The sequence below is a fragment of the Rhincodon typus genome, chromosome 18 (genome assembly GCF_021869965.1).
Source record: "Rhincodon typus isolate 14 chromosome 18, sRhiTyp1.1, whole genome shotgun sequence".
Lineage (NCBI taxonomy): Eukaryota > Metazoa > Chordata > Chondrichthyes > Orectolobiformes > Rhincodontidae > Rhincodon > Rhincodon typus.
In genome coordinates, this window is record NC_063349.1 from 37,522,991 (window position 1) to 37,539,773 (window position 16,783).

Here is a 16,783-nt window from a genome sequence, read left to right on the forward strand (position 1 = left end):
CTGCTCCTATGATGCTGCTTAGCCTGCTGTGTTCATCCAGCTCTGCACCTTGTTGTCTCGGATTCTCCAGCATCTGCAGTTCCTGCTATCTCACATGAAAAAGGTGAATGGTGCATCATTCATTGCAGCAAATATAATTTCATTTAGTATTGAATCAACAATACAGAATAATTGCTGATTTTATTTGTGTACACCTGATGCTATAGGTTGATTTTCTAAATACTATTCTTTGGAAATTGACTGACAGTGGTTTTGGAATATGTGTGTTAAGGAATGCACAATCTCAACAACAGCAGAACGTTTATTCTTCACCAAGGTAATGCCACAGCTCAAATTATTTCAAAGAAATGTGGGAAACAGAAACAGGATTGGGTTTTCCAGTCCATCAAGTCTCCTCTGACACTCAAACAGATCATAGCTGATCATCTGTCTCTACACAATTTTCCACACTATCCCCAAATCCCTAGATGTCAATAGCATCCAAAAACCTATTGATTTCTGTTTTGAACATGTTGAAGGTTGACCTTCCAGAGCCTTCTAGAGAATTCTAACAAGTCACTACTATCTCAGTAAAGAAATTCCTCCTCATCTCAATCTTAAATGACCTTTCCCTTATTTTGAGTTCCAGATGCACTTTCTGGGACTAACATCCTATTCTCATCAGTAAGACCTTGCTAAGTTTCTGAGGTCACTTCTCGTTCTTTGAAACTGTACAGAACACAGAATGTTTTTTCTCAATCTGTTCTCATAAGTCAAGTTTGCCATTCTAGGGATTAGTCTATGGCAAGTACATTCTTCTTTAGATAAGGAGACCAATTGTCCGGGTGTGGTCTCAGCAATGTTCTACACAATAGCACATCACTTTTTATGTTTCTTTCATAGAAAAAAATAGCTTAGAGAGTAAAGTTTTGAGTTAGGAATGAATAAATGTTTGGAGAGCATGCAAATTGACCTTTGATACCATAACACCACCTTCCATGCAAACTGCAGGTCTTCCTGGGGAGGATGGAAATAAATGTCAAGTGCACCCAGTTTAAGTGGCACCTTTATCATTGTTAAAATGGGGCATTAAATTCCCCTAGATGCACAGTCAATTATACAGATGCTTTGTTTAGCGGCTGAGTTGTTGGCCATATAAAAGCCACTGCAGCATCTGACCAAGGTTTCTTCAGCAATGCCTGCCAAATCTGTGACATCTACTATTCAGTAGATTAAGAACATAGGAAAACTTGGACTTCTGGCCCAAGGTGTGCTATTTGCATATAATTCTGATGTGGTGCCAGAACACCATTTTTGATTCAAACTTAACAGTTTGACCAACAGTCTCTCTTACCTTTTCTCGACTGAACACATGATTAGCAGCAGCAAAATATACCCCAGTGATTTCCTAATCTTATTTAAAAAGAGCGTGTTTGCAGATTGAAATCATTAAGTTGTTGCTGTGAGAACCACAGCAACAATTTAATGATTTCAATGCTTTCTGTAACTGTTTTGAATTGCAACAGTAAGGGCTCATGTGGCACTGTGGTAGTTTCTCTGAGCCAGGTGTCCTGGGTTAAAGGCCCACCTGCTCCAGAAGTGTATAATAAAATGTCTGAACAGGTGATTGGAAAATACCAAGTCCAATAGGATACGACATGGAAGGTGCTGAGGGAATCTTTTGCTGAATTCAAGACTTTCTCACGTACCAAATGCTCCCAGATAAATATACAACAGCAGGTATTTCCCTTTAGAAGCAGAAATGCTTATGGAATGAACAGAGTTCACACACAGGGGAACAAGCTGCTGGAAGAGAGAGGAAGAGGAACAAGAGGGGACAATGGCCATAATGGTTCATGGAGTATTGTGAACAATTCTCAATCTGAATCTCAGCATTCAACAACATGTGAGATGTCTGCCCTCCAATAAGGTGCTGACTGAAATTTGCCAACTCCTGCAGCCACAACTGCAACTTTAGAAAAGGGCAAATGACTGCACTGTCAGTAACTGTAAAGACAATATGGAAATGAATGCTTATATAGCTGGTTCTTTCCAATCTGGAGCTGGAGATTTTAGTACCATCTCACATTTTGCCATTGTGAAAGTAAAGTCACAAAGATTCTCTTTTCGATGAGAGTTACCAAATTTTCCGTCTCTTGACGAGAAGCAGGAAGAGCAAATTTGTTGTAATGTAAACAATGTGATATATATATAAAATATAGATATTAACAATTTATTTTAGAACTTGTATTTTGAATTTATGGTATGAGGTTTTGGTCTGTATGGAAGTGTTTAATAACTAACCTATCAGTCTTCCCCAGGCCATGATTTTTAAAACAGTATTTACCACAAGAGTAGCTTGTGGGATGACAGTGGAAATTTGTTTGAACTGTGAGTTTTATGACCAAAGAGAGTAAACTTTGAAAAGCATTAGCTTGCTTTTAGTTAATAAAAATAACTGGCTTATTTTTGCAAAAAAAAACATCCTGTAGTTTGGAAAGCTTTTTCTTTCAGTTCATTGAAAACTTGGTTGAATTTGATGCAAAAACAGTTTTTCTAAAGAAAGAAGTTAAGTCAGGGTTCAGTGCTGCTGCCTTGCCTGCACTGAAGCACTGCCTTGTTGTATTAGAATGTAACTTGACTTTGGTGGAACAGGGAGTTAATTGATAGGAGGAGGTAATCAGACCCTCCATTTCTCACTGGTGAGTACTTCTGCACTTTAGTATAAAAATAAGATCTCAGGGAATTTGGGACATAAGGGGAAAGAGTGACCTTTAAAGATACTCTTACAGTACACAGCGAAGATCAGAGAGTGTGAATCTGGCAAACAGCAGCTGAGCAGAGCAGCAGGAAGACTTTTAAAGGAGTAACCCAGAGTACCTTCACTTCATGCAGAGGCAGAACTCCTGAGGTGAAGTCAGGATTGAAAAGGTACATAGAGCAAATTGAAGCTGCTGATTGGGTGAGTACAGATGGTTAATATTTGTACGATCATTATGGTTTACAATTTGTAAAGGCTTTTATTTGTGGATTATCGTTTGTAGGGGCTCTGATCTGTTTTATCAAGATCCAGGGAAGAAAGTCCCTAAAATTGTTATTATTTGATTTTAAGAGCCTTTTAAAGGTTTAATCCAAAGGGGTAAGTCATGGCTGGAAAGATGATGCAAAGGGCAGGGATTCAGATTCCTGGGACACTGGGATCAGGATTGATGTCCAAGTCAAGTATTTGCTAGTGTGGTTGGGCTGGGTTTGGGTTAGAATGGTCGGGAGGTAGGAACCTAAGCAGGGTGACAAGGGAAAGAGAAAACAATGGTAATAAAAGAAAGAACAGTAAAATGCAAAAACAGTCAAGATTATCAAGGCAAGAGGCAAATAGGGCCACAGTTACAAAGAAAAGTTAGGATGATTAAAAATGGCTAAGAAGGTAAGCCTAAAGGCTTGGAATCTGAATGCATGTAGTATTCAGAATAAGATAGACAAACTGACGGCACAAATTCAGGTAAATGGATATGATCTTGTAGCCTTTACATACACATGGTTATAGGGAGATCAGAAGTGGGGCTTAATATTCAGGGATATTTGACCTTTCAAAAAGACAGGAAGGAAGGAAAAGGGTAACACTGTTAATAACAGATGAAATGAAGACAGTTGTGAGAGATGATCTAGGCTCAGAGGATGTAGATTCCGTTTAGGTGGAGGTAAATAACAGCAAGGGAAGAAGATGCTGGTAGGAGTAGTCTATAGATCCCCAGGTAGCCACACTGTAAGAAAGAGTGTAATGAGTGAATGATCAAATGAATGAATGAGGGATTGATTGAACGAATGAAAGATTTAATGATTGAATGGATGGATATTTGAACAATTGAATGTAAAAAGAATAGAGAAATAATTATGGTGACTTTAATCTTCATATTAATCGGGTCAATCAATGAAGTTGGAAAGGGAGCCATTAAAAAAATTCCTAGAATTCATATGGGTAATTTCCAGGAGCAATATGTCATGGAGCCAATAAGAGAATTACAATGAAATGAGGATAGAATTAGCTAATGTGGACTGGGCTAACGATTAGCATGAAAGAAGTAAGTAAGCAATGATAGACATTTAGAGGTGGTAATTCATGACTGTCAGCAAAAATATATCTCAGTTAGGAGGAAAGATTCTGAGAGAAATAAACTAATCATGGCTAGTGAAGGAAGTTAAGGAGAGTCTAAAGTTGAAAGAAAAAACAGTAGAAGGAGGCAAAAGTCAGTGATAGTCCTGAAGACTAGGAGAAATCTAGACGGATTAAAAAGATAATAAAGAGACAGAAAATAGACTTGGAGGGCAAACAAGTGAGGAATCTAAAAACTGACAATAAGAGCTTTTAATATATAAAAAGAGAGGTCAAAGTGAACATAGGCCTCTTAGAAAATGAATCTGAGGAGATAATTATGGGAAAAAGTAAATGGCAGAGGAGTTCAACAGATATTTTGCATCAGTCTTTATGGTGGAAGATACTTCAAACATTACATTAATACTAAAGAATACAGGTGAGGAATTAAGTACCTTCACCTTCACTAGAGAAGTATTAAACAAATTAATGGGGCTAAAGACAGATCAGTTCCCTGGCCCTGACGGCTTGCATCCTAGGATCTTAAAAGAAGTAGCTACAGTGATACTGATGCATTAGTTGTAATTTTCCAAAAATCCTTGGATTCTGGAGAAGTACCGGAGAATCAGAAAACTGCTAGTATGAAACCCCTATTCAAAAAGGGAGGGAGCAAAAAGTAGTTAACTACAGGCCCATTAGCCTAACATCTAATGTTGGAAAACTGTTGGAATCAGTTATTAAGGAAGTAATAGCAGTACATTTGGAAAACCATAATCTAAGCAAGTAGAGTCAGCACACCTTCATGAAAGGGAAATAATGCTGAACTAATTTATAAGAAGTTTTCAAGGAAGACTCAAACAGAGTGGGTGAAGGAGAATCAGTAAACGTGTTGTGTTTGGACTTCCAGAAGGCAGTTGGTAAGATACCTCACAGAAGCTTAAGTCATAAGATAAGCATCCATAGTGTTGGAGATAGTATAATGGCATGGATAGAGAAAATGATCAGGGTCAAGAAACAGCGAGTGGGGACAAAGGGGCTCTTTTGCATGTTGGCAATCTACAACCAGTGGGATTCTGTAGAAATCAGTGATGGGACTACAACTGTTTCCTATATATGTACATAATATATTAATGACTTGGAAGAAGGAAATTAGCCAATTTTGGTGATGACACAAAATAGGTGGAAAGCAGTTTGCGACAGGAATACAAACAATTTACAGAGAGAGACATTGATTAGTTTAAGGATTTGGGCAAAAAGTTGGCAAATGGAGTATAACGTGGGGAAACGTGAAGGGGTTCATTTTGGGAGAAAAAAACGAGTATTTTCTAAATGGAGAAAAACTGCAACACAAAGGGATTGGGATACTTGTGCATGAAACACAGAAAGCTAGCACACATGTTGGGCAGATAATCAGAGAGGCTAATTGAATGTTGGCCTTTATATCAAGGTGGTTGGAGTATAAGAGTAGGGAAGGCTTACTGCATCTGTACAAGGTCCTGGTGAGACCACATCTGTAGTACAATGAGCAGTTTTGGTCCCCTTTTTTTAAGGTAAGATACCATTTTATTGGAAGCAGCTCAGAGAAGGTTCATTAGGATGATGCCTGGTATGGAAGGATTGTCTTATGAGTTTGGCTAAACGGTATGAGTCTCTAATCCTGTAATATTCATTGGAGTATATAAGAATGAGAGGTGATCTAATCGAAACATATAGGACTCTTAAGGGGCTTGACAGGGTGTATGTTGTGGGTGGATGTTTATCCTCATGGGAGAGTCTAGGACCAAAGGGCATGCTCTCAGCATAAAGCGGTGCCAATTTAAGACTGGGATGCGACAGAATTTCTTCTCACAGAGGGTTGTGAGTCTTTGAAACTCCTTTCCACAGAGACAGGCTTTGTGAATATTTAAGGCTGATACAGTTAGATTCTTGATCAGTGGGGGAATTGAGGGTTGTAGGGAAAGGGCAGGAAAGTTATCATGAGGAATGGGGAATCAGGCATGATCTTATTGAATAGCAGAGCAGTGTCAAGGGGTCAAATGGCCTTCTCCTGTTCCTAGTTCTCATGGTCTTAATTCAGAACAGTTAGGAAATAGGCTATCTTAGCATTAAGGTTTTAGTTTCAAAATGCCAGACCAGAAGTGTTTGGTTCGAAACCTAAATGGATTATTTGAAGCCAAGAAAGTCTAAACTCAGTTGTGTGAATTATCTAGGAAAAAGCAATCAAACTTTCTAGATTGGAAATTGAAAGATACAGTTAAGTCAAACATATAGATATGATAGACAAAGGAACCCCCTCTGATATTGGGGTACTGTAAAGCGATGGTATTGTGATAGCTCGGATATTATTTGGCCATGGGTTTCAATCTTTCAAGTTATATATAAACAGGGGGCTAGTTAGCTTGGACATCTGGTTTGTGATGCAGATTGATGACAACAGTGCAGGTTCAATTCCCACACCAACTGAGGTTACCATGTTGGTCCTGCCTTCTCAACCTTATCCCTTGCCTGAGTGGTGACTCTTCGGTTAAACTCACCACCAGTTATCTTTCTCTGATGAGGGAACAGCCCTATGATCTTCTGGGACAATGGTGACTCCTACTACCATATGTAAATAGCATGTTTTGTTCTAGTTTATCTTCAATTCCATTGCATCAGAAACTTCTGTTTTATTATTAAATCTGCAGCATTGCATGTTTGTGTTTCAATGAAACACCACCCAATTATTTTTTAAAAAATGATCTACCAAGCCAGATTTCAGTCTAGATCTGAGTTGTCAACTAGTGCTATCAGCTGGGATCATAACAATTAGAGGCTCCTTTTGGATTTGACATCCTTGGATTTAGGAGGGATCTGTGTCTTTCTTTTTGATGTCTTGAGTATTTGATGTTTCTGGACATAAAACACCACGGAATTTGAAGATGGCTTTGAATGTTGCTAGAAGTTTTCTGGAAGTGGGAGATATAACAGCGGTTACTTAAAATGTTGTGCAAAGTTAAACTGAGAGAGTTAGCAGATAAGTTGAAGATAGAAGTAAAAGCAGGATCTCATAAGGATGAGAAGCATCAAGTGATTATTCAACATTTAGAATTGAAAAAGTGAAACCTGAAACAGGGGTATCATGGTGGGAATTAATTAAGATACAGTTAGAAATTAAAAACTTGACTTTGAGAGAAAAAGAGAAAGGACTTGAGTTAGAGGAAAAATGGCATGATGGAAAGTGAGGAAAAAGAAAAAGAGGGAGATGGAATTTTAAAAACTTAAATGTCAAATAGATAGGAAGCTTACATCCATATGGCTAATGACTCTACTGCATTGGCATGCCTATATGAAATGTGAAAGAGCAGCATGCTGAAATAAAGCTTTTGCTGTCTGGAACTGAAGGCCTAGGGATTGCAAATATCAAGAATCTTGCTGGTGTGCTGTACGCTGCAATCCTCGACAGCAAGAGAGAACTATCAATGTCACCAGCTATAAGACAAGCAGCTGAGGTGTAGAAGCATGAGGAGGAGGGGGAATAGGAGTATAAGGAGGTTGTGGAGGAAGGAAAGGGAAAAGAAAATTAAAGGCAACTGAAATAGGTCTTTTCTTGCAGGACTGTTATTTTCTAATACTGGTAGCCAATTTCCTATTCACCAACAGTCCTACATCTATCCTCCCTCTGTACCTGACCATTGTTACTTCTTACTGAGCCACACGCTGGAAATCAAGCACTGATATTTTCAGGGTCATTACAAATGTTAAAGATGTTATCAAGATATGCAAAACTCCTTGATTTACCTGTCTTTTTTAGATCCAGGTTGACAGAAAGCAGAAAGCTTTCTATACTTAACAAGGATTACTATTTATTACAATAAATAAATTCTAGCTACAGGCAAATAATTATATACTGCCAACATATTCTTTTACCAGTTAAAGCTTCATAGAGACAGACACAGACAGGCACATGTCCATTGGTGTTATGGGTAGAGGGAATAACTGGGAAGGCAATTCAATGGTCCCTGTCCACACGGATTGCTGAAATGATCCTTTTGAACTTACTGTTCATCACTCTCTCTCTTCAAGTGTTTTGTTTTACTTCCTTGCAGGAGGTACAGAACAACTGGTTCACAGATTATAAACACAGATTATAAACTAATGTGGCAGGGGGATGGGAACCAAATAAGGAGGTTAGTGGACAGTAAGGAGGTAGTAACTAAAGCCTGTAAGGAACTAGATAATGAAGTCAGTGTGACTAAGGGGAAGAGTAGGCAGAAAGCAGATGATGAACGCAAAGGGACAGGTGGTCTGAGGTGCATTTGTTTTAATGCGAGAAGTGTAGTAGGTAAGGCAGATGAACTTAGGGCTTGGATGAGTACCTGGGAGTATGATGTTATTGCTATTACTGAGACTTGGTTGAGGGAAGGGCAAGAGTGGCAATTAAATATCCCAGGATATAGATGCTTCAGACGGGATAGAGAGGGAGGTAAAAAGGGTGGAGGAGTTGCATTACTGGTCAGAGGATATCACAGCTGTGCTGAAGGAGAGCACTATGGAGGACTCGAGCAGTGAGGCAATATGGGCAGAACTCAGAAATAGGAAGGGTGCGGTAACAATGTTGGGGCTGTACTACAGGCCTCCCAACAGCGAGCCTGAGATAGAGGTACAAATATGTAGACAGATTATGGAAAGATGTAGGAGCAACAGGGTGGTGGTGATGGGAGATTTTAATTTTCCCAACATTGACTGGAATTCACCTAGTGTGAGGGGTTTAGATGCTGCAGAATTTGTAAGGAGCATCCGGTTTTATATAGTATGTAAATAGTCCAACTCGGGAAGGGGCCATACTGGACCTGGTGTTGGGGAATGAGCCCGGCCAGGTAGTTGAAGTTTCAGTAGGGGATTACTTTGGGAATAGTGATCACAATTCCGTAAGTTTTAAAATACTCATGGACAAAGATGAGAGTGGTCCTAAAGGAAGCATGCTAAATTGGGGAAAGGCCAACCCTAGCAAAATTCAGCAGGAGCTGGGGAATGTGGATTGGGAGCAGCTGTTTGAGGGTAAATCCACATTTGATATGTAGGAGGCTTTTAAAGAGAGGTTGATTAGAGTGCAGGACAGACATGTCCCTGTGAAAATGAGGGATAGGAAGGGCAAGATTAGGGATCCATGGATGACTAGCAAAGAGGAAAAAGGAAGCATACATAAGGTCTAGGCGACTGAAAACAGATGAAGCTTTGGAAGAATATTGGGAAAGTAGGACCAATCTGAAACGAGGAATTACGAGGGCTAAAAGGGGTCATGAAATATCTTTAGCAAACAGGGTTAAGGAAAATCCCAAAGCCTTTTACTCGTACATAAGGAGCAACAGGGTAACTAGAGAAAGGGTTGGCCCACTCAAGGACAAAGGAGGCAAGTTATGCGAGGAGTCAGAGAAAATGAGTGAGATTCTTAATGAGTACTTTGCATCGGTATTCACCGAAAAGAGGGACATGACGGATGTTGAGGTTAGGGATAGATGTTTGATTACTCTAGGTCAAGTTGGCATTAGGAGGGGAGAAGTGTTGGGTATTCTATAAGATATTAGGGTGGACAAGTCCCCAGGTCCAGATGGGATCTATCCCAGGTTACTGAGGGAAGCGAAAGAGGAAACAGCTGGGGCCTTAACAGATATCTTTGCAGCATCCTTCAGCACGGGTAAGGTCCTGGAGGACTGGAGAATTGCTACTGTTGTCCCCTTCTTTAAGAAGGGTAGCAAGGATAATCCAGGTAATTATAGACCAGTGAGCCTGACGTCAGTGGTGGGGAAGCTGTTGGAGAAGATATTGAGGGATATTTACATTTGGAAGAAAATGGGCTTATTAGTGATAGGCAGCATGGTTTTGTGCAGGGAAGTTCATGTCTTACCAACTTGATAGAATTCTTTGAGGAAGTGACAAAGTTGATAGATGAGGGAAGGGCTGTAGATGTCATATACATGGACTTCAGTAAGGCGTTTGATAAGGTTCCCCATGGTAGGCTGATGGAGAAAGTGAAGTGGCATGGGGTCCAGGGTGTACTGGCTAGATGGACAGAGAACTGGCTGGGCAACAGGAGACAGAGAGTTGTAGTGGAAGAGAGTTTCTCAAAATGGAGAACTGTGACCAGTGGTGTTCCACAGGGATCCGTGTTGGGACCACTGTTGTTTGTGATATACATAAATGATCTGGAGGAAGGTATAGATGGTCTGATTAGCAAGTTTGCAGATGACACTAAGATTGCTGGAGTAGCAGATAGTGAAGGGGACTGTCGGAGAATGCAGCAGAATATAGATAGGTTGGAGAGTTGGGTGGAGAAATGGCAGATGGAGTTCAATACAGGCAAATGCGAGGTGATGCATTTTGGAAGATCTGATTCAAGAGGGAACTATACGGTAAATGGAAAAGCCCTGGGGAAAATTGATGCACAGAGAGATCTGGGTGTTCAGGTCCATTGTACCCTGAAGGTGGCAACGCAGGTCGATAGAGTGGTCAAGAAAGCATACGGCATGCTTTCATTCATCGGACGGGGTATTGAGTACAAGAGTTGGCAGGTCATGTTTCAGTTGTATGGCACTTTCGTTCGAACACATTTGGAATACTGCATACAGTTCTGGTCGCCACATTACGAAAAGGATGTGGATGCTTTGGAAAGGGTGCAGGGGAGGCTCACCAGGATGTTGCCTGGTATGGAGGGTGCTAGCTATGAAGAGAGGTTGAGTAGATTAGGATTATTTACATTAGAAAGACAGAGGTTGAGGGGGGACCTGATTGAGGTTTACAAAATCATGAGAAGTGTAGACAGGGTGGATAGCAAGAAGCTTTCTCCTCGAGTGGGGGACTCAATTACTAGGGGTCACGATTTCAAGGTGAGAGGGGAAAAGTTTAAGGGAGATATGCGTGGAAAGTTCTTTACGCAGAGGGTGATGGGTGCCTGGAACGCATTGCCAGCGGAGGTGGTAGAGGCGGACACGATAGCGTCATTTAAGATGTATCTAGACAGATACATGAATGGGCAGGGAGCAGAGGGATACAGGTTTAGATAGAGGATCTGGATCAGCGCAGACTTGGAGGGCTGAAGGGCCTGTTCCTTTGCTGTAATTTTCTTTGTTCTTTATTCTCTCTGATTTCTTGGTCAAATGTTACAACTTTAACTCAACTAGTCAGGGAAATACTTTGCGTTTTTACTGCCCGGAGTTTTGATGGCTTCAGCTATTTTATTCATACCCACAAGCTGTTTAGCTACCTGGGAGCCAATCACATATTTGTTGGCAAGCAAAAGGCCTTTGTCATCAACCACTGGTCACCACTCCATAGACCAATCAGAAGCTTGATTGGCTGAATCTCATTTTTCTACACACTCCCTCGTGCCAGTTTGTCTGCAACTGAATCTCTCCTGCTGGATGAACAAATGACGGTATAAAATGCACTTACAATAAGTGCTGGTAACTTGTTTTTTAAAAAAGTGAACTAATCACTTCTACAATGCTTGGTTTTAAAACAGTCCTTTCACATTTCAGTCCACAATCAAAAATATAGAAAAATAAAAAGATGCCATCACATTTTCTGCTTGGAAACTACATTCTATTAATTTTAAACCATCCCCACAGAATAAACATTATAGGCTAAATTTATGAATGAAATCATACCATATTGCATGCAGAGGTTGGCTAATCAACCGTTTGCCATTCCTAGTACATGTTTTTGATTAGCCTTTGCTTGTCTAACTGTTACTACACTGTGTCAGCACAGTGGCTGCAGCATAGCTATTCAAAGGCTACTAACTTTCAGTAGACTGCAAATGGTCGCCTGGAACAATTATGGGAAAGTCTATGCTTATAATCTGGCGCTGACCCTGACAAGTCTGGACAATAGCAAGAGATGATAGGATATGCTCTACGGACCCACTGGGGTACATCTCAGCCATCCTCATAATTTGTTAGACGATAGGTTCTGTGGCAGTTGTAACACCCTGGAAGCCCCTTGGCACAGTCATGATAGCTACATCCCGAATTTGCAAGACAGAAAGTTGACTTTGCATGACTATCCATTATATATTAGTTAGATGTTGAGGTAGATCTCATCTACTGGGGACTCATCTTAGCGCACAGAATTCCTACAGTGTGGAAACACCAACCCTCCGAAAAGCATCCCAACCAGACCCAGATAGCAGCCCCCACCTTATCCCCATGACACTGCATTTTGCCACCTAACCTGCAAATCCTTGGTCAGTATGGTGTATTTTAGCATGGCCAATCAGCTAACCCGCACATCTTTGGACTGTGGCAGGAAAACGGAGCACACAGCAGAAACCATGCCGTTACAGGGAGAAGGGGAAAATTCCACAAATCACTCGAGAACCTGGGTCCCTGACATTGTGAGGCAGTAGTGCTAACCACTGAGTCACCATGCTGCCTCATATATATACAAAAATAGTGAAGACATGGATTGTTGGATGGGGAGAGGGGATATGTGACATGTGATGTGTGCCACCCACTTCCAATTTTAATCAAAAACAGAAATTGCTTAATGCATAATAAATGTATACATTCCACCTTTTCCTAGCTATTATCAGTTCTGAAGAAAAGTTACTGGACTTGAAACATTAACGCTGCTTTCTCTTCACAGATGTTGCCAGACCTGCTGAGTATCTCTAGCAATTTCTGTTCTTGTTTTAGATCTTCACCATCTTCACCATTTGCAGTTTTATCCCACTTTTAATCAGTCTATCTTTGGTGGCCATTCTGCCATGGGTACTTATTCCTGGAATTCACCTCTTGCATCTCTGTAATCGTTCAACCTTCAAGTTAATTGTTAAAACCTAACATTTTCACCAAGCTTTTGGTCATTTTCCCTAACATCTGTTTATGTGGCTCTTTGCCTTATTTCAGTTTATAATGTTAATGTGAACATATTATTACACACTATCCAATTTAGTTCCCAATTCATGTAAGACAGGCATTAGACCAGTGTCAAAAACCGATACAAATACTGAAGTCAGAGTTTGCTCAAACGTTATTAATTTGCGACTGCATCTATTAGCTACTGAAATTGAAGCCAGTGTATATACCAGGATCAAGTTATGTTCATGTAAACCAATAACAGTAATTGCTCAAGCTCTTGCACTTTGTAAAATATTACTCATAAATGTAAATGGTTGCTCTTCCAATAAAGTTTAAGTATGCTCTTGATTTCGTTAACGTAACAAAGAAAGAGTGAGAATAACATTTACCTCAAAATAATGCTGTTTCAACTTCCCTGGCTGTCAGCAAGAGTAAGTCCGAATGGTGGAATTGTCTATCCTTTGCATTCCTGATGTGCCGACTAGAATTGCACAAATAATTAATTAATACCGATCATGGCCTTGTCTTATAAGTCATATAACCTTTGTACTTTGTCTGCTCTCTTGAAATAAATAGCACAAGTTTCAACATTGAATATACAGCTGTTACAAACTGAAGAAATGATAACTTACAATGCATTTCTTTTGTTTGCATGATGCCTAGTTGTTAAAATTTTCTTTACTCCAATTTAAGTTCAGGACTAGTTGCTTTCTTAAAATGATAATCCCTCTTTTAAACATTTGTTCAACTTCGTACCCTAATTTCCTTTTATGGCTGTTACAGTAAAATAGAAATCAAATTAGAGACACACATCCACAGCACAGGAAAAAGCTCTTTGGCCCATCGCATCCATACCATTCAAAAACAACCACCTAACTATTCCAATCTCATTTTCCAGCACTTGGTAAATAGCCTTGAATGCCTTGGCATTGCAAATGCACATCTTAATGCTTCGCAAATGTTATGAGAATTTCTGCCTCTACCACCCTTACAGGCAGTGAGTTCCAGATTCCCGTCACCCTCTTGGTTTTTCCTCATATCATACCGTAAATCTATGCCCTCCGTCATTGATCCCTCCATCAAGGGGAACAGTTTCTGTCTATTGTTCTTGATTTTATACATCTCAATCATATCTCCTCTGATTCTCATCTGCTCTAAGGGAAACAACTCCAGTCTGTCCAATCTCTCTTCATAACTGAAACCCTTCAACACTGGCAACATGCTGGTAAATCTTTGCACCCTCTCCCAAGCTATCACATCCCTCCTTTAATGCGGATTCCAGAACTGTGACCTCACCAAGATTTTATACAGTTCCAGCATAACCTCCCTGCTTTTCAAGTCTATGCCTCGACTAAAAAAGGCAGATATCTCATTTGGTTTCTTAATTACCTGTCCTGATACCTTCAGGGACCACTGTACGTGCAAACCAAACCCTCTGATCCTCAGTGCTTCACAGGGTCCTACTATTCGTCACATCTTTCCTTGCGTTGTATGCCCCACACAAGTGTATCACCTCTCATTTATCCAGACTGAATTGTATTTGTCACTAATTAGCCCATCTGACAAGGTTGTCTATATCCTCTTGTAGTCCTGACTATTTAATACTGCACCAATTTTTTAATTGTCTGTGAACTTACTGATCAACCCCTCCCCACCCCCCACTACATTCAAGTCTAAATCATTTATATAAACCACAAACAGCAAGGGCCCTGACAGTGACCCCTATGGGACCCTATTCTGACAATGTGGAAAATTGCCAAGTTATCTCATCTGCAGGAAAAGCAGTACCAATCAAACACAGTTGATTATCATTCTATCATGACCATTAGCAAAGCGTTGGAAGGAGTTATCAATAATGCTATCAAATGCCACATGCAAAAGAAGTGCCTGCTCACTGATGCTCTGTTTGGGTTCTGCGAAGGCCGTGCAGCTCATGACCCTATTATTTCCACATCCCAAATATGGACAAAAGAGCCGATCTACAGAGGTGAGGTGAGAGTGACTGCCTTGACATGATGGGACCTTCGAGCAGGTGTTTCATGCAGGAGCAAAAACAGAAGTTGCTGGAAAAGCTCAGCAGGTCTGGCAGCATCTATAAAACAAAAAATCAAATTTAACGTTTCGGGTCCAGTGACCCTTCCTCAGAGTTCTGATTTTTTTTCTTTACAGATGCTGCCAGACCTGCTGACCTTTTCCAGCAACTTCTGTTTTTGTTCCAGATTTACAGCATCCGCAGTTCTTTTGGCTTTTGTTTCATTCACGAGCCCTAGCAAAATTGGAATCAATGGGAGAACTCATTTTTTTTAAATTCAAGCACAGGATGTGCGGATTACTGGCTAGGCCAGCATTTATTGCCCATCTCTAATTGCCCAGAGGGCAACCGGCAAGATTGTTGTGGGTTTGGAGTTACATGTAGGCTAGCCCAGGTAAGGATGGCAGTTTCCTTTATCTCAGTTTTCTAAAGGATATTAGTGAACCAGATGGGTTTTTCCCCTGACAATAGTCTCATGGTCATCATTAAACTCCTAATTCCAGACATTTATTGAATTCAAATTCCACCAAGTACCATGATGGGGTTTGAACTTGGATCCCCGGAATGTTACCGAGATGTCTCTGGATTAATAGTCTAGTGATAATACCACTAGGCCATCACCTCCCCCATTGGGCTGGTGTCAAATCTAACACAAAAGAAGATGGTGGAATTGCTGGAAGTTAATCATCTCAATCATTGTAGGAATTCCTCAAGGTAGTGTCCTAGGCTATACGTCATCTAATGTTCAAGGCCCATCTTCAGCTGTTCCATCAATGATCTTCCTCCATTAGCAAGTTAGAGGTGGGGACGTTCATTGTGCTAAACGCTGTGCAATTACCAATTTGAAATTTCTCTGATGCTGAAGCAGATATGCAGTAAAACCTGGACATTGCCCAGCCTTGGGCTGAAAAGCAGCATGTAGCACACTTGTACCACACAAGTGCCAGACAATGATCATTTCCCACAAGGGAGAATCTAACCATCACTCTTTGACATTCAATGGCATTGCCATACTGAATCCTCAGCTGTAAACATAATTAGTTTTACCATTGACCAGAAACTGAATAGTTAGTGAGATCCATCAGCAGGAAAGGCTTCCACTTTCTCAATGCCCACCTAGTGTGTGACCACACCAAAAGATGCCTTTGTATGTGCATTTCCATTCCAGATAGCTGCCATTTCATCCTCCTGGAAACTTCTATGATTCCTTAATCTTGTACTGGTCAGGCTGCTTCAGAAAGAACTACATAAAAGTTACAACATGTAAATAGGCCATTCTGCCCATTGTATCTGCATTAGATGCATAAACTAGCTGCCTACTCCATTTCCATTTGTCAGGACCTGGTCTGTCACCCTACAGGTTGTAGTACTTCAGGTGCAGATCCAGGTTCCCCTTGAATTTGGTGGTTGAGGCAGAAAACCACACTGAGCAGCAAAATCCAAATAGTCAGCACTCTCTGGGTGAATATGTTGTCCCTCATGTCTACTCTAATCTCCTACCAATCATGCGCTCCGTGACAATTGACCTTTCTGCTAGGGGAAACATGTCTTCCCTGTCCACGTGATTCAAGCCCCTCATTAGTTTGTCCAATTTGATTAAGTCACCCTGATCTCATCTACTCTAAGGAAGGCAATCTAGTCCATCCAATCATTCCTCATTCCTGCAATTTTAAAGCCCTACAACATGTTTGTAAATCGCCTCTGTACTCTCTCAAGCAATTATGTGCTTCCTGTAATGGGATGACCATAACTGTGTACAAAACTCCAGCTGTGGCCTAACCAGTGTCTTACGTTGCTCCAACATTACATCCCTGCTCTCGTTTTCAATATCTTGCACAGTGAAAG

General features: G+C 40.6%; 1 protein-coding gene across 1 annotated transcript in view; it reads right to left on the reverse strand.

The window, feature by feature from the left end:
* The window catches only part of ppfia2 (PTPRF interacting protein alpha 2), a 349,413-nt gene that overhangs the window by 2,283 nt on the left and 330,347 nt on the right, over positions 1–16,783 (reverse strand). Inside the window, exon 26 of the mRNA XM_048607917.1 lies at positions 13,296–13,387. Within this exon, the coding sequence (XP_048463874.1) occupies positions 13,329–13,387 (59 nt within the window). The 3' untranslated portion in view covers positions 13,296–13,328. The remainder of the gene's footprint in view (positions 1–13,295; positions 13,388–16,783) is intronic.